Source organism: Thermobia domestica, chromosome 6 (assembly GCF_964235325.1).
Source record: "Thermobia domestica chromosome 6, izTheDome1.hap1.1, whole genome shotgun sequence".
In the NCBI taxonomy this organism is placed as follows: domain Eukaryota; kingdom Metazoa; phylum Arthropoda; class Insecta; order Zygentoma; family Lepismatidae; genus Thermobia; species Thermobia domestica.
In genome coordinates, this window is record NC_137459.1 from 27,933,642 (window position 1) to 27,958,570 (window position 24,929).

At 36.8% G+C, this 24,929-nt stretch overlaps 1 protein-coding gene across 1 annotated transcript in view; it reads right to left on the reverse strand.

Annotated features, from left to right (window-relative positions):
* LOC145687903 (patched domain-containing protein 3-like) overlaps positions 1-18,442 on the reverse strand; it is a 222,586-nt gene extending 204,144 nt beyond the window's left edge. The window contains exon 1 of the mRNA XM_081761445.1: positions 18,128-18,442. Coding sequence (XP_081617571.1) covers positions 18,128-18,210 — 83 coding nt within the window. The 5' untranslated portion in view covers positions 18,211-18,442. The remainder of the gene's footprint in view (positions 1-18,127) is intronic.
* Positions 18,443-24,929: the final 6,487 nt, after the last annotated feature.

Consider the following 24,929-nt stretch of genomic DNA (forward strand, 5'->3'; position numbering starts at 1 on the left):
TTACACGCCTATTTCAAGAAACAATGGAACTCCGTTATTTTCGCCTTCTCCCTCCAAAACATTCTTCCCTTATAATTTTTAAGGATTCTTCGGTTTTGTAACCCTCATGTCTAAGGCGACGCATTAGTAAAGTACCGTGTATGAAGGAATTCTTCATTTTTAAAAGTATCTTTTACTTGTACTACCGTTACATATTCAAAAATTCACAAAATATCGGAGCACCAGACTTCCCCTTATTCCTGTATATCTTCGGAACGGTTGAGACCAAAGGGTTTTCTCCTCTAATGGGTTTAATTGTACACAAAAACACTTCGTTTGCGCATAAACTCGTCCACAATTTCGTTGAGTTGAGTTGATTTTGAGTTTTACGTCCCGTTCAGCAGCGAGGCTATATGAGACGTGGACCTACTGATTAACGTGGAATCCGAACCACATGAGCTCCCGCCGGGAATCGAACCCGGGCCTCCCACTCCAAAGGCGCGTACGCTAACCGCTTAGCCACGGAGGAGCTCCCACAATTTCGTGTCACACTTGAATCGGTTTTCCTCGTAAGAGGAATAGAGGTCAAAATGGAAAACGGAATTCTAAATGCGAAGTTCTCATTTAAATTTGCATTTTTCTGTACCAATTCGGAAGTTTCTAATCTGGTAGATTTAGGTCGCTATCTAATTATTATTACTATTGTTGTTATTTATTATGCTTAATACAATTTTTTGAAACACGATGAGAAGTTTTATGTTGATCCATGTTTAGTACAATGGTTAAGTTATTTGCATTAACAATTAAATATAATTGAACCTGGCAACCAGTTCAGTGATTGCGAAAAGTTTCATTCAAAGAATCACTCACAGTTTGGTCGCAAACTGCAACATTTTATTACTGATTACAAATGTTACACACCTGTCAATCAAAGTTGATCGTAAAATGCACAATAATTGAAATAGTCGCAAACTGGAGTGACTGCAAACAAGAATACATATACTTTTTCAACTCATGTTATTAGATCTTCTTTCTTTTATATTAAATTAGGAATCATTTCCTGGAGTTTGGTCACTGAATTTGTAAACATACTGTATTCCCATGCTTTTCTACACATATACACATACTGATATATATATATAGTATGACTAGAAAGTCCTAGAAAGGGGGTAGTGGCTCAGTGGTAGAGCGTTCACCTCCGGTGCTTGGGTCCCTGGTTCGATACCAGATCGCGCCGTGTGGACTTTGTGGTGGACAAACACTGTGCTCGTGGGTTTTCTCGGGGTTCTCCCGTTTTCTCCCACTTACTTCATTCCACTATTTCACTCATCTCTCAACATCACCGTCTCCTTTCGCCTAACCGGCATAACCGTGGGACGTTAAAATTAAAGATTTCATTTCATTTCGTATGAAACTCCTAGAAGTGATTTCTTAAGGCAAGTGAATTGGTAGAATGAAAATGTGGGAATAAATTGGAGTAACCCAAGAAAGCCCATGGACATGATGTTGTCCACCATAAACTAACTTTACCAGGTATTGAACCAGGCACCACTGAGTACCCGTGCTCCCCAGATGAGAGAAAACAGTTATAATAAGCACGGGTGAAAAATTTATATTTTTCCTGTTTGCGACCATTTCAATTATACTACATAGGCTATATATAAATTATTAGCCATATAGCACTCAGGCTTTAATAGCCTCTTATATTACCTATATTACCTATATATAGGCGTACGTACATACATATATATAGGCACATATATAAACACACACACACACACACACACGCATATATCATCATCATCATCATAGGTATTCTGCCTTTATTGGCAGGTCACTTGCCGCAGCTGAGAAGCTTCCATGCTCCACGGTCCTCCGCTAACCTTTTCGTCTTCGCGTATGATCTTTCTGTTTTATATCATCCATTAATTGTAGTCTCTTTCGCCCCCTCCCTCTCTTTCCCGCCACCATACCCTCTAGGACGTCCCTCATGATATAATCTCTTCTTAGGCAATGTCCCAACCAGTTTCTCTTCCTCTTCCTAATAATATCTAAAAGTGTTCTTTTCTCACCCACCATTTCTAACACTCTCCCATTCGTTTTCCGCTCGACCCAACTAACTCTTTCCATTCTTCTCCACACCCACATTTCGAAGGCTTCCAGTCGATTTTCGTCACCCTTACGCAATGTCCACGTTTCCGCCCCATACAGCACAACACTCCACACTATATATATGAAAATAGACGTATATACGCGCGCAATCACACACATACATACATACATAAATACACAGATAAACCGGTCACAATGTTAACGTAAGTGTCCCAGTAGAATTTGAAAAACTCAGTGCCAGTGCCTCCAACGAAAAATTATTCCTTTCAATCATGGCGGAGATAAAAGAAAATGAAAATGGATTTCTGCTTTTTCCGTTTTTCTCAAATATTGCTTTGACAAACTTTCTCATATAATGCAACTAAGTCATGTCTCTTCCAATTATTTTCCACAAATAGAACAGTGTTAGCTATTAGGTAACATCTTTCACGCACATGCACAAAAAAAAAAAAAAAAAAAAAACGGGAAATAAACACTAAAGTTAGATTTTCCTGGAAGTAGTTGTAGCAATTATTATAACTATGCTACTATTATCTTTAACGGGTTGTATGTTTTCAACTTGTAGTGTCTCATCCTCTAGCAGTGGTAATTATAGCAATCACTTGACTCGAGATAATTTTTTATTACAAATAAATTTTACAATATCATAGCGTTTAACGAATAAAATTTCCAAAGATAAACGTCATCATCATAGGTATTCTGCCATTAGTGGCAGCTCATTTGGCGCAACTGAGAAGCTTCTATGCTCTACGGTGTTCAGCTAACTCACTCGTCTTCACATACGATTTTCCTTTTTTATATTGTCCAGCAATTGTAACCTTCTTCGCCCCCTCCCTCCCTTTCCTGCCAGCATACCTTATGGCACGTCCCTCATGATACAGTCCCTTCTTAGCCAATGTGCCAACAAGTTTCTCTTTCTCTTTTTAATAATATCTAAAATTGTTCTTATCTCCCCTACCATTTCTAACACCCTCTCATTATCCTTCCGTTAGACCCAGTTAATTTTCTCCATTCTTCTCCACACCTACATTTCAAAAGTTTCCAGTCATTTCTTATCACTTTTGTGTTGTGTCTATGTTTCTGTCCCATACAGCACAATACTCCATACAAAGCATGGGACGTAAAACTTAAAGATTTAATTTTCGTTATTCAAGGACCCACAAACCAGACTTTTTCTTCCTTCTAATGGCTTCTTTCACCTATCCTTGCTTTCATAAAGATGAAACACGTCTCGTCTCATTGAGCTGAACAAAATGGCATTGGGTGACTGTAAAAACTGATGCGTAGTTTTTGAGAAAATCGAGAAGAAACTTTTGTTTTTTGTATACTCAATTTTTTAACCATGCCATCTATTAGGATGAAACAGATAATTACTAAAGTCCTCCTATTCTGAAGCTCTTCAAGATATCACTAGCAAGACAACATGCTTTCATAACCGTGAGGCGTAAAACTGAAAGACAACATGCTTTCATATTTAATGAGATATATCCCAAAAATACAATAAACTCTTAAGTTTTGATTTTTTTTTTTTTTTTTTTTTTACCTTCAATATAGTCTAAAGATAAAATATATTTAAATCAACAGTTCATATCAAGTTAAACAAAATGACAAGCTCAAGGTTAAATTCGCAAGTTTTGTTTCCTTGAAAATCGAGAAAAATATTTTCATGGCGCTAAAATGTCTTATTTTTTGCCATTAAGAAACTGACAGTTTTTCTTATATTTTCTGACACTTAGGAACATATTATTAGTAAATAAGTAAGTTGCTCTTGCAAACGTCTGTTTGAGATGGGTAGATTCTTAACCTTTGAAGCTCTTGTCTGTTACGTTAATGTGCAATACCGAGTTTATGAAGGACGGGAACATATTAACCGCTCAATCCCATTTGACGTATACGTGTACGGACCTTTATAGTGCTTCTATAGGCAGTTTGACGTACACGTATACGTCTCGTGTACTAGTGACGAAATGATGCATAGTCTGCCATTTGTTATCCCACATAAAAGAAAACTCATGTCACTCAAGAGTAGACTGAATGTGCTGCCAACTATTGGTTTGCCTTCTTATTACATGAAATTATGTTCAATTTTGTGAAATTATACAAAAATTGCTGTCTTGGTGATTTAAAATTACCGCCTCTCGCAGCGACTGATGGGTATTTAACTCCTGCCCCGAGGGGCTAATGGTGCCGTGGTAGCTCTGTGGTAGAGCGTTCATCTCTCGTGCTTGTGGTTCCGGGTTCGATCCCTGCCCCCGCCAAGTGAACCTTGTGGTGGACAAACACTGTGTGCATGGGTTTTCTCGGGGTTCTCCCGTTTCGTCCCACTTTATTCATTCGACCATTTCATTCATTACTCATCATCACCGCCTCCTTTAGCCTAACCGACATAACCATGGAACGTAAAACTCAATGATTTCATTTTTCGAGGGGTTAATGTAGACTACAGACCATGGGACCAGGCCTCCAAACCATTGTCATTGGTGGGTGCCCAGATCAACATACACGATCAACCCTTACCGCATAGGCGATTACCCACCACACTATCTCGCCTTCAAGAGAGTACAACACAGGAACACGCCACTGGTCATGGATGAACCCTGTTTTTTGCGTTTGAGTGTAAGATTTAAACTGAAGACCATACAGCATGGGAGCTTCTTAGTTCATGAAATAGTCAAACAAATCCCAGCAGGAATTGCTTGATTGTAGTAAAATATAAGGACTCCATTCTCGAACAGTAACAAACACCTGTTCCATCTAGTTATCACAGTTTTGATATGAAAACTAGTCTTGTCTTTGTCACAAACAGTTCCTTATCATTGAAAATGGAAGCAAGCTTTTTTTAAAAAAAAAAATAACAGATGTAGAAGGAAAATCAAGAAATAAATATAATAGAGCTAGTTGCACTGGAATTGCAAACATATATTGAGATTGTAACTCGCTATAAAGAGGATTACCATGTTTCCTGTACAAGTGTGTTTGCTTTATCTTTCACTAACATAATAGATTATTATTTAAAGAAAAAAAACAGACAATGAGATTGTATTTGTAATGTTCATGCATTTCTGAGTGCGAGTGCATTTTCCATCCTCTTCGTTGTTCATGATGGAGTAGCACACTTAAAAGTCTTGGCTTTTAAGATTTATTACTTTTTGAGAAAAGGGGGCGGCAAGTGACGTCATTCCACGGAGCGGCAAATTGCCTAGAGCCGGTCCTGCGTAAGAATACAGTTTTTGAGAAAGGTGTGGGGCGTTTTTTTTTTTTTTTTTTTTTTTTAAACAAGACTAAGATCGTACATGATTAGACTGTCGCGACGAGGAAATTAACGACTGTCTTCAAGGAAGAAAGAAATTATTATGTGCTAGGATAAAATTTAGGATAATATTTTTAAGCACGAAGCCTTGTATCATGTTATTCGTATGACTACCATCAATGTCAGGCTTTCTCCACGGTCAAAGTCTTTCCTATGACAACATTGGGTAAGTCACAGGAAGCATAGTGAGTTGCGTTCGTCTTCATAAACGTGCAAACGTATATATATAATACATAATACATCTTCCTATTTGTTCTCATTTTAAGGAAACCAAGTATGACTACGAAGGTCAAAACATATGTCATGTGTGAAGGTTACTTGTATGAAATCAAAATGATGGCTTTCTTGTACTAAAAGATAAAACTCTATCCGCTTATTGTTTTCATGAAACTAGCATATATAACAATAATATATCCGGTCTTGGAATATGATATTATAACAATAACAAAAGATGGAATTTGTCCTTCCGCTGCCGTAAGTAATTCTACGCTCGTTCGTAACAATAACGACCTCACTCGCTTAATTAAATAAATAACTGCAGACGTTCCATTAATTCCCAATCAATGAATATATATCCTGTCCTGGTTATACAAAACTAGATGAACTGACTGACATAAAATAACAGGTACTTCCGGTTGATGTGGAAAGTTGGAATTTGGCAGAATTGTAGCTTTCCGGGACTAAGCCACAGGAAAATTGCCAAAACTGAATATTTTTTAATCTTTAGGGGATTTAAAGGGGGATGAAGAAATTTCCAATGTCATTTAAATTGACTTTTCTTTTACCTGTAATCTCATGTCTTATGTACTTGGAATAAATTCTGTATGCTCGTACCCAAGTGTACCATCCAGAAGTGTCCCTTACTGTACGTTTTCCATAGGACTATTTAAAAAAAAATCACCAAAAATAAAAAAATTCCAACTTGAGAGTTGTTTTATGGGGACCTGAAAAATCTTCCCCAAGTTATTTTTATGGGACATCTTTTACACTCCAAAATTATTGAGCATTTCCTGTAGGTCTACAATGATTATATTTGACATGAATGTAGCTTCTCAGGACTGACCGACAGGAAAAAATTATTAAATTTGACATGAATGTAGCTCCTCGGGACTGACCGACAGGAAAATTGACAAAAGTGAAAATTTTTAATTTTTAGGGGGTCTAAAGGGGGGATGAATAAATTCCCCATGTTATTTAAATGGACCTTTCTTGGATCTATAATCTCATATTTTAGGTATTTGAAATTCGGTGTGCTTCTACGCTTTCGTGTCGTTACCTAAGTAAATCATCAGAAATAAAAATTTCCAAATGTTTCGAGTGGATTTGTAGGGAAGTGAAAAAATGTTCCCATGTTATTTAAATGGGATACCTTCTACACACCAAAATGTTTAGGCACTTACGGCAGGATCAGAACGATGAAATTTGGTATGATTGTAGCCTTCCGGTACTAACCTACAGGAACATTGCCAAAAGTGAATATTTTTAGTTTCTAAGGGATCTAAAGGGGGATGAAGAAATCCCCTTGTTATTTAAATGGGTGATTTCTTGGTATACAAAATCTTATATTTTAGAAATAGGAAAAGAAACTTGAAATTCCCTAAAATTGTGGCTTGAAGAGGTGTGAGGCCGTAGGCCGACCAAACGCGGGGGTCTGGGGGAAGAGTCTCCACTAGACGAAGGCTAGTCAATATATTTAACTATAGTGAATCTTCTCCAAACTATCACTCCTTATCAGGCCAAATTTTTCTAGATTGGAATCGAAAATTTATAAGAGTAACATAAAAGGACCCTCTTTAAATCGACTACCTCTCCTACTGACTAGTGACCACCAACTTTTATTTTATAAAAAAAAAAATATTCTTGTTAACTTCTTCACGACGACAGTTTACTACAAATATATGTCTGGTCATGTGAGACGTGTACCTTTAGTACTAATAAACATGAGCCAAATAATGCTATTGATGGTGTAAGTAGATGAACAGTAGGAAATGTATTTTGTCTGCCATAATCGACTTTGTGAACAGTCATGCGAAGCTTTAAACAGAATGAAGCTTTCAACGCGATGCTTCTAATACCTCAAGTACCAGCCTTAGTTTTAACAGGAATGTTTCTTATGGCCAGATACAGTATATCCGGGGGAAAGAATACAATTATAGGAATTTCCCGGAAGTGCAATGTGTTTCCTACTGAGGAAATCCTGATATTTTCAATTAATTATTAGGAACATTCAATTAATTACTCGTAATATTCTAAATTATTCTTAAGTTATTATTGCATTATATTTTAAAAAGAAATCATAGCTGTGATATACATGTGAATTGCCAAACTGTAGATGGACAACCACGGTTGTATAATTTGAGAGCCCCGACTTATCCATAAAACTCTATTTTCTGTAAAATAAAAGATTTCAAAAAAAAAAAAAGTTTTAAGTTCACTGCTTCCTATTTTTCGGCGCTTAAATTACCAGATCCTTTGAATAGGAGGCTATAGAAGTCTCTTGATTAGATTAAATGTTTTCTTTTTGATTGCAATGCACAAGTTTTTGTTTAAAAAAAAAATGGATTACTTAGGTTCCTTCTAATTATGATGCAGCGAAGTGACCATAAATAATGTTTTATATTATATATGGAATATAAATTAATGTAAAAAAAAAACAATCGAAATACATGAGAATATCCCATGAAAACACCGTTACGGGCCAGAGTAGAACAAAGTGAATTCGAACACTTCGATCACTTCAAATATTTGGGAAGTACGATTATATTGACGAAAGACGTGTACTGCAACAAAGAGATTAAGTTAAGAATTGATATAGCCAGAAAGCATTATAATAAGGAAAGTTCAGTCTGAACTAGCAGTCTTAATATTGGACTAAGAAAGAAGCTGGTCAACTGGTATAGAAATATATGAAGTATTGGATTGTGTGGTGCAGAGACTTGAATATTAAGGAAGTTACAGAAAAAAATATTTAGGAAGCTTTGAAATGTGGTATTGGAGGAAGATGAAATGGACGGATAAAGCAACAAATAAAGAAGTTTAAAAGAGGGTAGGAGAAAAGAGGACACTTGTAGCCACCATCCTTCGTGGGAAGGCCAATTGGTTGATTAATTGATTGATTTTGAGTTTTACGTCCCGTTCAGCAGCGAGGCTATATGAGACGTGGACCTACTGATTAACGTCTAATCCAAACCCGGGTCTCCCGCGCCAAACGCGCGTACGCTAACCGCTTAGCCACGGAGGAGCTCGGAAGGCCAATTGGATTTGACACATCTTGCAACGAAAGTGTCTTCTTCATACTGCCATAGAGAGAAGGGAGAAGAATACAATTGATCGATGATTTGAAAAATAGAAGAACATATTAGAAGTTAAAAGAGGAAGCTGAAGATCGAGAAACATGGAGAAAACATTCCCAGGCCCTAACCTAAGGAAAACAAGTCATTAGTTCCAGGACCTGCGAGCAGGTGGAATACTTAATAATAATAATAATAATAATAATAATAATAATAATAATAATAATAATAATAATAATAATAATAATAATAATAATAATAATGGAAAGTGTTGCGATGCATATATGAAACTAACGTAGCTGATGTACCCTGTATTAACATATTAATTTGAAATTTTCATGTTTGTAGATACAAGAAATTTAAAGGTATAGCGTCTGGAATGACTGATAGTATCGAACTGTGCTCCTCTTTTCATAAACAACAATGAGTTGATTCTGAATCCGAAATTAGAACGATTTTTAGGATCATCACATCACCATGACCCAAAGCTATAAATCAACAATGGAGACATTCCCACTTCCCCTATCCAAAACGGTCCGTGCGCAGCTTTCTTCCAGCAAAATCGTGTGCTCACTTTCTGAGTGTAATAGACACTCCTTACCTAACGTACAGTTATAGTGTCAGAAGGACATATTATAGGGGTCTGCTGCAGAAACTTCGAGACACTCTGAAGGTAGAGCGCCGTGGAATACTCAGCAATGGTGTCCGCCTGTTAGTTGGAAATACTCATACCTACAAAGTCCAGGAATCAATGAAGCACGGATACCAGTTACTTCCCCATCTGCCATATTTCCCTGACTTTAAGTCATCAGACTCCTTGTATCCAAAACTGAAGTAGTCACTCAACGAAAGGTGTTTTTTTTTCTTCGGGTGCTGAGGTTATTTTCACTTATCTAGGACTTTCTTCAGCCAATGTGACACTTTGTACAAAGAATGGCTGTGTAAGTTCAAAGTAAGTTTAAGAGTGTGTATTACTTTGCATGGTGACTATGTTTAAAAAAAAAATGGCATGCACAAGTTTCAAACTTCTAGATCCACTTCCTCTAAGCGAAGGTAAAAACTTATTGATTGCCCTACAGTTGATGTAAAATCATGGATGGCTACAGGCAAATTTTAGGTTGCAGTTTGTTTCCATGAGATTATTTGGACACACACACACACACACACACACACACATATATATATGGTAAATTTTGTGGGTTGTGCCCAAGCCCTCGGGAGGGGATAGACACACCTATGTAAAACAATGTGTGTTTTAAATTTAGAATTTGTCATTTTTTTTAATTTTCCTTTTTACGCTGGACTCAAATTTAAGGATATATTGGCATCACAGCTGTCAGTGAATAACTGAAGCTTTTAGCGAATATCTTACAGTCATCATATGATGTGCATGTGCGCTTGTACACAGTACAGCCAGTGACAAAAGTTGCTTCCGTTTGGTAAAATCTATTTTGGGAATAACGGGGGGGGGGGGGGCTGGAAGGTACAGAAAATTACATTCCTTTTAATTAACTAAAAACTGTACTCAAATTGTTCTTTCATTCTGAAGTTATTTAGAGAAAAAACTAATTTTTATCAAACGGGAAGAACTTTTGTCGCTGACTGTACAAAACATCAAGATCAGAACAAAGTAGGAAATTCGTAAATTGAAAATATGTCAAATATTGTGAGAGTGAATAACATATTGTATCTCTTCTGCTAGCAAAAAACATTCGAGCTACAGTATGTGATGCTACTTTATCAGTATCTCCATTTGTATGGGACGATAACTGAATAAACCGACTTCCTTTGGATAAGAAAGGAAACCAAAAAATAATAATGCACAATACAAAAGTTCAAAGCTACACGAAAACATGTGCAGTTCAATCCCATGCTTATACAACACAAATAAGACATTTGTATTGTCAATTAATTTTTCCACTCACACTACTTCGCCGTTTCTCTCACTTATTGGGTGCTTATTTTATAATTTTTAAATAGAAGCGGTGATGATTTTGGCGCTTTACATACGGAATGTGGGACCTCGAGTGATTCTTTTTAGAAATCATGTAAAGGCGTATATTTAAGGACAACGTAAGCAATTGCAGTGGAATTCAGGAAGGAACTGATGAAAGCTCTCGATTAGAACGGCCAGCCAATGGATCCCAATCCATGACCTCATGTTTGTGAAGTCGTTACGCTGTCTGTCCACGGTCGCTCGGTAAAACAAACAAATAAACAAAAGGAAAAAAAGTAAACAGAGCCAGTACCTGATAACCCAATGCATTCGAGTGATTTCGAGTGATTTTAAAAAGGGAAATGAAATGAAACCTTTCAGTTTTACGTCCCACGATTATGCCAGTTAGGCTAAAGGAGACGGTGATGATAAGAAATTAATGTAATGGTCAAATGAATAAAGTGGGAGGAAACGGGAGAACCCCGAGGAAACCACGAACTTGTCCACCACAAAGCCCACTCGGCGCGAGCTGGATACGAACCACGAACCCCAACACCAGAGGTGAACGATGTACCACTGAGCCGCCGTGCCCCCAGTTGATTTTGAAAGGGAAGCAACACCACACTTCCTATATAGTATGTCTCAAATTAATGTATACACTCGTTAAGATAGGATATGTTACTAATCAAATCAGATATGTATAGGACCTACAAGTTTTGAGATATTGTTTAACAATGGTATATCGCAAGAATGTAAATGTTGTTTTAATGAAATGGGAACTACCTTCAACAGGGTGGGACGCCGCCCCACTTTGATCTCGATGCGAAGGATATTCTCACATATCAGTCGCACATTTCTCAACAAGGATATGACGAAGAGGAAGTGATGCAGAGTACTCAACTTGATCTCCTGATTTAACCCCATACATTTCTTTCTTTGTATAACACAATTCACACAAAAAAAAAACAAAAAAAACTACAAAACTGGAAGATCTGAAAAAGCAAATTGAAAAGAACTACAATGCCATACCACTAGGCAACTGGTATGCTGTTCTGTTCCACGTCATTGTCAACGATTTATTGTGGTGGAAGGTGGCTATTTTGAATATTTACGTTCAGAACGTACACAACACCACAAATGTTGTATATCTATCTGCTTGAATTAGAGAGATATTCTGTTTCAAAGAGTGTACACATTAATTTGAGATATTCTGTACTTTAATACCTCGAATCCGAGACTATGCGCACCAAATGTGCGTGCAGTAACCAGTAGACTAGCAGAGAGGACTTCCAACCTCATTTAAAATTCGTAATAATCTCTGTAAGAGAAACAGGCTAAATAAACGATACAATTTGTTTATGGGATTCGTATATAGATAGAACGCATTTTCTATATGCATAGTCTTTGAGGAACACAAGCACTTTCGATTCCACGTTAAATTTAATGGAGCGTGGAGTTTGCCCTTGTGGCTAAGCGGTTAGCGTAAGCGTCTTTGGTGTAGGGGAGCCAGGTTCGATTCGCGGCTGGAGCTCGTGTGGTTCGAATTCCACGTTAAGCTGTATGTCCACGTTTCGTATAGCCTTGCTTCTGAAAGGGACGCTTAAATTCCAAATCATCTTCCATGATCAAAAGGGACATTCAACTTAAAAAAAAAGAAAGAATCTCAACCAAAAAAAATTGATTTACCGTCTTAATATATCATAAATATGCATGACATTCACGCATCCTGTGGTTTTTGGTACTATTACTGAATGCTAATCAAGTATTTCCTGAAATATTCTTCACATATTAGGAAATCCCAGGGGAAAGAAGGAGACGATATAAAGAAAAACAACATTCAATTCTTCTTCCCTTACAATAAAGAACAATGCTAGTAGATTTCGACATATCATAAATCATACTTCTCTTGAAATATCTGTTCGAAAGACCTGTACTGCATGAAATGTATTCCTGTAAATCGATGCAAAGTTTAAAAAAAAAAAAAAAAAAAACTTGTTTGTTTAATGTGCAAAACAATATTCATTTATCGTCATCGTCATGTTATTTTTGAGTTTTTTGTCTTTGTTTCGCTTCCTTATAAACAAAGAGGCGTGGATTGCGTACTGCGATGTGGTTTGTTTGTTTATTTGTTTGTTGAAGTTTAACATCCCTTTCCAGCACCGAGGCTGTAGCAGACGTTGACCTACAGTTTAAGTGCTGACATGCTAAAAATAATACACAATTTACCACATTTCTTTTGCTTGTTTTTCATAACTGAAAGGAGAGAATGAAATGCAACTTACTACAATCATAGATAATGTTCTTATACAACAGCAAATATGAATCTGAAGAATCATCAGTGTTGCCATCCATAGAAATTAGTCTTGCCAGAATAGCATTTCCCCAAAAATCTAAGTTACGGCAGCGACTACAGAAACAAACTCAACTACATTTGATTACGCATCACGCTGTTTTGGCATCCTGTGAACCACTTTTCAAATAATAGTTGCATTTAGTTTGTAATAAACAAAATAGTTTTAACATACATTTATTAAAATTAAATAATAATGTTATTTAAAAAATAGTTCACAGGATACCTAAACAGCGTGATGCGTAATCAAATGCAGTTAAGTTCGTTCCTCTAGTCGCTGCCTTAACTTAGATTTTGGGGAAATTGTTATTCTGGCAACACTCTAATTTCTATGGATGGCAACACTGAAACTTCTTCAGGTTCCTATTTTCTGTTGTAGAATAACATTATCTATGATCGTGGTAAGCTGCATTTCATTATCTTCTTTCACTTATGAAAAACAAACAAAAGAAAAATGGTAAATGTTGTATTAGTTTTACTACGTCTGGCTCTTTAAGGTCGAATCAGAACCACTATATTATGTTCTATCCTTATTTAACATACATAGCAAAATCGTATCAGTCTGTGAGTAGGGATGGGCACGAGCGAGTTTTCATTGAAACTCGACTCGACTCGAGGCGTGGGAGACCCGGGTTCGATTCCCGCCGGGAGCTCATGTGGTTCGGATTCCACGTTAATCAGTGGGTCCCGTATCATATAGCCTCGCTGCTGAAAGGGACGATAAACCCAAAATCAACTCAACTCAACTCGACTCGACTCGAAACAGACATCTTTGAGCTCGACTCGAGAACTCGGCTCGAAAAATTTCCTACAACTTGACTCAAATTTGACTTGCGTTTCGAGTCGAGTCGAGCCAAATGCTGTGTGTAGTTTCAAGTACTTTCTTCAAGTATCCTACATAGACAATATATTTATTATCAATGATACTACTACTACTACAAGATTATTATTATTATTATTATTATTATTATTATTATTATTATTATTATTATTATAACAAAGTGTATAAACATGAAAGATAGGTGGTTTGTATCTGAATACTAAAAACTAGTTGACTGCTGACCTCGGTACTCGTGAAGTCTAGGAGGCAAGGACATCGTTCACGAGGTTTTGGGTTTGAGTTCCGGAGGAGTAAGTATCCGGGCTCGAATCAAAATTCGTTAAAAGTTAGAGGGCGACGGCCACACATGTTCAAAACTTATGTTAGTGCTCACAACATTTGAGGCTGTCTCGTTATAAAAATCCATTGTCGTCTTGTTAATCGAGACGAGTCGAGATGCGAGCAGTGTCTCACCTCGTAAGCAACACTAAAGATATTCCACATTACTGCTTACATTTCTCATAGCTTTCGCTTTCCAGCCTAATCAGGCAATGATTTCAAAACGAGTTTAAACGAGCTAAAAGAGCGGGTCATTGTTCAAACTCGACTCGAAATTCGAGTCGAGTCCAAGGTAATTTTCTCGAGTCGAGTTCCGAGCCGAGTCACTGCTTTGAGGTCGAGTTTCGAGTCGAGTCGAGTTTGAACAAGTCGAGTAAGCTCGACTCATGCCCATCCCTATCTGTGAGCAAAGCTAAAACACGAACTTCAAAACATTTACGAGCTACGGGTTGCATAAACAAGCAGGCGAAATTATTTCGATATTATCGACCTTTATTACAAACGCAAAATGCCTCAGTCTAATTTCTAACAATCCATCTTTGTCACTAGCTGTCTTGGCTTCTACCTTACGGGGGGCCGCGGTGGCTCAGTGGTAGAGCGTTCACCTCTGGTGCTTGGGGTCCCGGGTTCGATCCCAGGCCCTGCCAAGTGAACTTTGTGATGGACAAACACCGCGTGCGTGGGTTTCCTCGGGGTTCTCCCGTTTCCTCCCACTGTCTTCATTCCACCATTTCATTCATTATTCATCATCACCGTCTCCTTTAGCCTAACCGGCATAACCGTGGGACGTAAAACTCAAAGATTTCATTTCATTTTTTGCTTCTACTTTACGCTAAGAGATCAAATAAAATTCTTCGGCTTAACGTCCCACGATTATTTCTTTCAGGCTAAGGGATACGATGATTAAGGCAAATGAATGATGATGAAAGAATTGGTGGAATGATAATGGGGGAGGAAACGGGTGTACACTGAGAAAACCCACGGACACAATGTTGTCCATCACAAACTTATTTGCCCGGGGATAGAACCAGGGAGCCGCACACCCAGAGGTAATGTCTCTACCACTGAACCACCGTGTCTCCTAGACGCTAAGATGTATCGCTAACATGCAGGGAATTTGCATACAAGCCGAAAACTTGGCGGTAACAAATATGTTATTGCTCTCCTGCCAGGAATAGAAAATTCAGGACCACGTGCACTTAAGGGTCTTCACTACAGCGAAATTAAACTATCGCTAATTTTAGAGTTTTTCTGTAATATCTTCAAAACATATCAAAATATTCGAAAAGGAAAAACATAGTGAACTAGACAATACGATTTTGCATGTGATACCTTTACCACAATTTACCTATCTGCTTTTGGTAGGCCGCTATTTACAGAATCCGCAAAAAATGCTAAATCTATATACAGTTGCAAATCGAAAGCAAATAGATGAGTTGTGATAACAGTATCATATGCAAAATCGTATTGTCTAGTTCACTACGTTTTTGCTTTTCGAATATTTTGATATGTTTTGAAGATATTACAGAAAAACTCTACAATTAGCGGTAGTTTAATTTCGCTGTAGTGAAGATCCTTAAGACACACACGCTAGCAACCAGTCGGCAGAGCATAACTCAAAATCTAGACTTTAATTCGGATCAGCTGGCGATCGCATAGGTCACCATGGAAGGTCAACCTTCCCAGTATGGGCAGCTAGTTCTCCAACACACTACCTCACCTTCAAGAGAGTTGAATTAAAGAACCAGGCCACCATTTACAACATGTAATTTTTATTATCACTATTATTAGCACATTATTAACAAAAATACAGTAATAAGTGTATTATTTTAGCGATAAGCTGGTCATTTATGTTCTGGTGGATACATTTATGCTTAAATAGTGAACATTGTCGCCTAAGATTGAGAATACCCTCGTTCTATCCCCGATGCAAGTGCTGTTTACTTCGATTTCACGTTAAAACTCTCTTGTAGCTTCGCTGCTGAAAATATACAAATTTTCGATGAATTAATTATAGCTCGGTGACGATTTACCTGGGCATTAGCTAAACATGGTCTTCGTAGACCGACTAACCAAGTAGTTAGCATGCATATTTTCTGCACGTCTGGTTCGCTGTTCAATTTCCAATGGATGTATGAGTCACGTAGGTTCGAGGCTAAATTATGAACTTAAAATGAGTAATCAGTTAAACATATAGAAGATGTTGAAACTGTATGCATGGAACCAGAAGCTAACATTTTGTATTTAAAGGATTTGAACGTTTCTATCATTGAAAATCTCATTTCACATGACAGCAAATACTAAATGAACATTTGAGATCGTTTACCGATCAGATGTATATACATGTTTCTAAGATATAAAAAGAAATACATTTACAAAAATATTCCGGATGTAGGGGGTCACGGTTGCTTACTGCTAGAGTTTTCATATCTAGTGCGAAGGATCCCTGATTCGATTCCCGGCGACGGAAATTTGTGGTAGACAAAATCGTGTTCACGGGTTTATTCTGGGTTCTACCATTTTCTCATACATTCTGATCCCAATAATTATTTTATAATAATTCACTTTCCTTAATTATCTACCTCTTTCAACCTAAAGGACATAATCACAGGACGTAAAATTATAAACGTCATTTCATTTGTCAAGTTCCGGATGTCATTAAAACGCTGAAATTAAGACTATTACCTCTTCGCCTTATGATCTAGAATACCCATCGTTAGTGTAGGGAGGGTGATCATCAATGTTGTTCGTTACCCTTAATAATAATAATAATAATAATAATAATAATAATAATAATAATAATAATAATAATAATAATAATAATAATAATAAATAATAATAATAATAATAATAATAATAATAATACAAACTTCACAGCAAAAAAACTGTCACTGTGGGTTTATCGAAATGGCTACGAAGATTTCTCTCCCGCTCAAAATATAAATTAGGTGACTGAAGTTGAACGTCTCATTTCAAATTCGAGGACGTATGATACGAGGTCTGGTGTTTAAAGTAGGATCTGAATTAATAACCGGATTTGTATCCTAGGCAGTGGCGCCGATTTCTGTATAACTTTGGAGAACCGCTTAAGGTATACATTTCGTTGTCACATATCGTCTATAAGAGATCAATAAGAATTTTAATATAAATACGGGGAACGAAGTCTAGTTTGGTATGCCCGGGGCCCCAGGAATGGCATTCATACACTAGAAATGAAATGAAATGAAACTTAGAGTTTAACGTCCCACGATTATGTCTGTCAGGCTAAAGGAGGCGGTTAATTAAGGCAAGTGAATGATGATGAAAGAATTGATGGAATGCTGATGTTAGAGGAAATGGGAGTACTACGAGAAAACCCATGGATACGATGTTGTACATCACAAAATTACTTGCCCCGCGATCGAACCGGGACCCCACGTACCAGAGGTAAGCTTTCTACCACTGTGCCACCGTACCTCCCTTCATACAGTAGAAATTGGATTTGAACACGGGACTATGCGCACACAAACTACACGAGTTAACCAGCTTACTACGAAGGGGTACCCGAAAACAAAGTTGTAGGTAATAACACATTTGTAATTTTGAAAAAGGGATAAGGTAATAACGAAAACATCTCATACTCGAGACTACAACCTAAGGACCAGACCAACTGATTTCTTTGTTTGTAAACAAACGACTATTTAATGCAAACACCCATAAATATCTCAAATATGATACTAGTGTACAAAAATATTATAATTATATTTTAATATTATATTATTTATATTTAGACTATATTTTAGATTAGATTTTAATATTAGACTATATTTAGATTAAGTACTAAGTCGTTCGTCACAAAATTTCGTTCAGGCTAGGCTAGAAACAATAGATCTAAGCCTGTTGTCATTTTTCGGTGAAATAATAAAAACATTATGTCAACAGCCATTCTGTTATTGTTGACGATAAATCTGAAATTATGCTCCCGAAAATACAATGAGAAATGTTATCTTACCTATAAAAGAAATTTTCGACGCTTCCAATCACCACAGAACTAAATTTTTGGCAACAAGTTTGACGTTCTTGTTTATGATCCATGTTGTGTTTCCGGTCCAAATTACTAAACTGGCATTACGTCACACAACTGCACAAAATAATAAAAAATCCCTTCTGTACGCGAACAAAAGATTGCACACCGTTATTTCAACAGTAGCGTATTGTCAGTACACAAAAATGACTTTTCCACTCTTCACTGACAGTCAGTCAGCTGTTCAATGAATCGACAACACACAAGGTTTACAGCACTTCGCCGGTCTCCAGTTCCTATTTAGCGTTCGAAACTTTTCGCAAAATTCCGTTTGGCGGCAGCACGAGCTCTCAAGCTTGGTGCGTCGTCTGCTCTCAAGGTCAACGAATGTTATGTTTGGAAAGAAAATCGATCGTTTCACGTGAGTTTTAATGTGTGTATGTATATATAAATGACTCCTATAACTTCCGTCTATCTTTGCCGACTTGTGAAACACAAATAAACTTTTTAAATATAAGGCTAGAGAGGAAGCATGCGTGAACCTTTCATTTCTTTCAATTTAATATTTCAAAATAATTAATATATATATATTGCACTGACTATATCAACTTTGAAAACAGTGGGAGATCTACTAACAAACTTTATTTATTGATGAATTGTTTATTAACAAAATGACAACACAGATAAAATTGATTTCAAAGTGATCGTGTTGGAGAGGGATTGCTATAAACTTAGGAACTCAAACAAAGACACTCGTTAAAATATTCGATTTTTAAATTTGCATTACACTGTTGGACACTGGCGCAAATCCCGGAGGGGAGGGGGACACGTCACCTCCAATCTTGGAACTGGGCCGGACTGTCCCCCCAACAATCCGATTTGAAATGTGTTTTTTTCGGGAGGGGGAGAAACGGGATGATTTGTGTCCGATTGCCACAAAAAAAGTGAGATAAAATTGATGTCCCCCCATAACAAGCCTCAAATCTGTCCGCTTCAAAATGTTGAAGACAACTCTGCTTCTTTGAACCTCCATAGCATTGTTTCTCAAATTTATAAATATTTTGAACATGGGTAATATATATATATATATATATATATATATATATATATATATATATATATATATATATATATATATATATATATATATATATAATATGGGAGCGGTCTTTGCCGTCTTTCCCACTCCAATGTTGAAGACAGATTTGCGCCGCTGCTGTTGGATTACAATAGCGGGCGGCATGGGCGGCGATTATGGGGGGCACGAGGGGGCAGCTGCCCCCTCACTTTTTTGAAGTGACGTCCTAATTTATATAATTTCATTTGGAAATGTAAACAGGATGTCCACACAATTTGGAGAAAAGATCTCTTACTTTTCCCTTATTTTCCGTGACGAAAGTTCCAGATATCCCTGACCCCTGAATAAGTTAAAAATACAGAAAAAAGAAAGAAACCCCAGCCTCCACACTCCCCATAGTTGGCATTGTTCTCTTCCGCTCCTGTTTTTCTTTTTTTATTTTCTTTCCAAAGGAATGTAAATTTACAAACATATGCATTAGGCCGATATTGATTAGGCCTACATATTACACAAAATGTAAAGTTACAAACGAAAGTGTAACAGAGTATAGTACTTAAGAGTACTTAAGGCAGCGTTTCCCAACCGGTGTGCCGCGGCACACTGGTGTGCCGTGAATGGGCCGCTGGTGTGCCGTGAGGAATCGAAACAAAATTATTAATTTTAGAGGAATCAAATTGTAAAACGTATGGAAAAAATATATATATTTGTATTTCACATACTATGAACCTCTACTATGAATCTATAATTTTGAGTTTCATACCGTCTAACTGTCCTGTACATTTCTAATGTTGAAAGAAGTATTTGTTGTCATTGTTATGGCCATTATTGCTTCTTTATTGTTGCAGACTATTTCGTAATTTGAAAATTTAAAATATCATTCAATCCTTCCGACAAAGTACCTACATTTGTGTTTTAAAAGTAAATGAGATTTGTTTGTTCGTTTGTTATTAAGTGATCTTCCTTCTTAGTAAAAAGTTGGATACAGTTTTTAAAAAGAAAGCGTATTTTTAAAAACCTGAGTCCAATATTTCATTGCAATTATTTTCTATTTTTAAATTAGAATGAAAAATAAGCGTAATGATTTATCACGGGGGAAAAACAGTGATCGAGCTTTCTTCTCTGTGAGAAGGAGATCAATAATCACAGAAAAAAATACCACTGTGTTTTATATTTACAAATAATATCTCTAAGTGTGCCGCGAGAATTCAAGTAACACCCGTAGTGTGCCGCAAGTTGAAAAAGGTTGGGAAACGCTGACTTAAGGTATAAAAAATACACATTATAATACCAATTACACAGCATTATAATATTGCCTATAGTAATAAACAGTTCATACATGATTTTACTGATTATTTTTAAAAAAAACACACACACACATTACGTAACACATACTTTTGCTGGTGCAGTTGTTAAATGCAACCCATTTAGAAATTTGTTTTCATACTTTCTCGCATAGTTTTCTTCTCATTGATCTGAATGTCCTTGTCTTCGCAGGTTAATTTTCTTTTCTTCCTCCAGCTCCTTTAGTTGTTGCTGAATCTTCTGTTTCTCTCTCCCCTTCTCGTCTCCAGCATTTATTTCTCTTTTCCTTTCCAAATATACCTGATATTGTCTCATTGAACTTCTCACGGAATTTATCATAAAACTAACTAACTAACTAACTCTATGGCCTATGGAACCCGGAGGTTCAATGCCGCGTTCACAAAAGCTCTCCACTGACTTCTATCCTTAGCTAACTGCATCCAGTTTCTACTCTGTATTCCAATCTCTGCGAGATCCATCTTAATATTGTCCTCCCATCTGCGCCTAGGTCTTCCTAATGGTCGTTTTCCGATTGGTCTTCCAGTCAAGACTTTGAAAGCGTCTCTACTTTCTTCCATTCTAGCTACATGACCCGCCCACCTAAGCCTCCTAGACTTGACGACCCTAACAATGTTGGGTAAACCATATAAATTATGTAGTTCCTCGTTATGAAGTTTCCGCCATTCCCCATTCCCGTTCCTCTTGGATCTGAATATTCGTCTCAGGATCTTGTTCTCAAATACTTTCAGTCTATGTTCTTCCCTCAGAGTAAGTGACCATGTTTCGCAACCATACTGAACAACAGGCATGATTATCGTTTTGTATATTTTAAGTTTCAAATTCCTCGACAGAATTCGCGACGACAAGAGATTTTGTACCGAATAGTAACACGAATTCTCTGCTTTTAGTCGACATTTAATTTCTTCGTGAATATGATTTTCCTCTGTTAATATTGATCCTAGGTATTTGAAAGTATCCACTTTATCAAAAGTATTATTTAGTATTTTAACGCATCCATAATTTGCTGTATTCCGGTCCCGACGCACTTCCATGTATTTAGTTTTATCTGCATTTACTTCTAAACCCATGTCCCTGCAATCGTTTAATAAGATCTCTGCATTTCTTTCTATTGTTCTCCTATCATCTCCTATTAAATTTACATCATCAGCATATGCCATAACCTGGTGAATACCGTTCAACTGTAAGCCCTGGTTGCTATCTTTGATTTTCCTTATAGCGTATTCCAAAACGAAGTTAAATAATAATGGCGACAACGCATCTCCTTGTTTCAGGCCATTTTCGACGTGAAAGCTCGTGGACAAAAATTTTCCTAAACGGGCTTTACTTTGGAATTCATTTAAACATATCTTAATTAATCTAATTAGCTTTCTCGGTATTCCAAGTTCTACAAGCACGTTGTATAATGTTTCTCTCCTAACCGAGTCGTAAGCCTTTCTAAAATCAATAAATAGTTGATGTACCGGGGTATTGTATTCCCACTTTTTTTCGAGTATTTGGCGAATGGTAAATATTTGGTCGATAGTTGATCGATTTCGTCTAAATCCGCACTGATAATATCCAATAATTTCATCTGCGTATGGGGTCAGTCTTGCTAACAGAATATTTGAAAGGATTTTATAGGATGTTGACAGAAGAGAAATGCCTCGATAATTATTACAGTCAGTTTTGTCGCCTTTCTTGTGGATTGGAACAATGATTGATTCTTTCCACTCTTGTGTCAATTCTTCCTTGTTCCAGATAAGGAGAATGAGTTTGTGTATCTTGTTCCACAATTTTTCGCCTCCAGCTAAAATTAACTCAGCCGGAATTTCATCTACACCCGGAGATTTGTGTTTCTTTAATTTCTTTATAGCGGTTTCTACTTCTATTCGGTTGGGTTCTGGAATAGACGGTTCTGCGGTGTGTATCTCCTTTTCTCCACGAACACTAGTTTTTGGTTGCGTGTTAAGCAAATCGTCAAAGAAATCTTTCCAACTATTTAAGATGCTATCCGTGTTAGTGAGAACTGTACCGTCAGATTTCTTTAATATATAAGCACGAGGTTGATAGCCTTTCTTAAATTCGTTGATTCCCTCATACATGTCCCGTATGTTTTTATTTTTACTATTATCTTCAAGTTCCTTAATTTTAGCTTTCAGAAAATCGCGTTTCTTTGTTCTAAAAGTTTTGGAAGTTTCCCGTCTGATATCTGCGAAATGTTGTGTAGTTATTCGGATTTTGTAGCCAGCGTAATTTTGCCTGTTTTCTCTTCTCTGATAGTTTTATGCATTCCTGGTCGAACCATGGTTTGTTCCTACGTATTTCCGCGTGTCCCAATTTTTCTTTTGCTGAAATTTTAATGCTATCTCTAATTTCAATCCAGGTATCCTCAACACTAGTGCACTCCGAATTTATCATACCTCTTGTAATTGTTAATCCTGATGATCCACCTATTCTTATCACAGAATCATATATGATCCGTTGAGCCACCAGAGATTCTTCTTGTAAGTTCTCAACAATGAGAATTTTATTTATTGTGAAACCACTTTCAAAAAATTCGTTTCCGTGAAAGAAGATAAAACACAATTTCATAACTGACCATAAGTCAACGAAGTTCTTCCCATTTCCTAAGACTAAGTAAAAAAACTCATCAAGTCGAATAACATCTCTGTCATTGGCTATGAATTAATTCGAGTGTTCCTCTGAGCTTTCACTGTGAGCTGGAGATAATATTTCTTCGCGTTCTCAGCCACTTGTCCAGATATTCTTTTTGCACCATGCAATTCTTCTAGAACAGCGTCTACCCTTTTGAGCAAATATGCCAGGATGCACTTAGATATGAGTTTCTCGCAGAAAATTAGTTTCAACAACTATATCAGAGAATACTACCGCCTTCAATATCATTATTGAGAACACTACATTTTACATCCAGTAACAGTAAAGAAATCAACCCTATTTCATAAATTCAGTAATTGAACAATGGACCTAAATCGATTTTTCCTTGACTTTCCCTGACCAATCTGCCATTTCCTTGACTTCACTTGATACATTTTTATTTCCCTCACCTCCCCCTGACTTTCACTTATTTTCCAGAATGTGGACACCCTAGTAAAGGTTTCGTATGTATTACTGTTCCATAAAAAAATATGGTGCCATATATTTGCCGTTGCGTGAATACGTATTGGATATTTGTCTTCCCGTGGAGTTAAGAAAGCTACAGGAATTGAGTTTTAATTGCAATTCAAAGCAACTAATATTGCAATTGCATATTTCTTTAAATGTCATAGCATATGCTTGCAGTACTTACTGTATTTCATTTTTTAGGAGTAAAAACATTCATTTAATGGCATGTGTGGAAGTTGTTCATTAATTCTCAGTTTCAATATAACTTCTGTAAAACAAAGCGTCATTATTCATTACTATGATTAATATTATCCCTTCTATTTATTTGTTTTGCAAATTTATTAAATAATCTGATCGCACAATTTTCCAGACAGAATTTTAAGGTGTTCATGAGCAAGAACTCAAATCTCTTCTTACACTTTCGTTGTTTAAGACTATAAAGAGCTAGTACCTACCTGTATTGCTCTCATGAATTTACTTAATAAAATAGAAATACGATATACAGCGTTTTAAGTGAAAAAAGATAGTGTCCTATTAGTTATACAACCTTTCATCAAACAATGTTAGAAACAACCAGGAAATCTAACATTGATATACAATTGTTAAGATCATGTCTTGTCCCCCCCCACTTTTAACGTCCAACCGCCGCCACTGGCGGGCGGGGTGGGGGAATGTTAAATGTGGAAAAAACTAATTTCGATCTGAGTTGATAATCGATTATGTCGCTGTAGAATCGAGTGCAGACTCGATTCTCAAAAGTACTAGGTTTTGTCAATTTCTAGCATGATTTTGGTATTGAACGGTTTGTAATTAAAAAAAAACTTATTTTAAGGTTAAAAGTAGCTCATTAACTAAAATCGTTGTTTAAATTAGATTACATTTAACTTTAGGAATCCCAGGGGCGTTACTCGAACCCACAAGGGTGATTCAGTGGTAATGCCTACCACAAGTGCAAGGGGTCCCTGGTTCAATCCCCGGACAAGTAAGTTTGTGGTAGTCTTTCTCGGGGTTTTGGTCCACATCGTCCACACAGGTTTTCCCAAGGTACTCCCGTTTCCTCCCACTTTCTGATTCTACTAATTCTTCCATAATCATTCTCTTGCTTTAATCATCATCTCCCTTAACCTAACAGGCATAAACGTGGGACGTTAAATTCAAATATTTCATTTCATTTAAATCCCACAAAGTAATTTTTGTTTACATTTTGAAACAAAGTTTCGCTTGTCTACAAAGTAATACGTATGACAGCGGTGGCTCAGTGCTAGAGCGTTTACCTTTGGTGTGTAG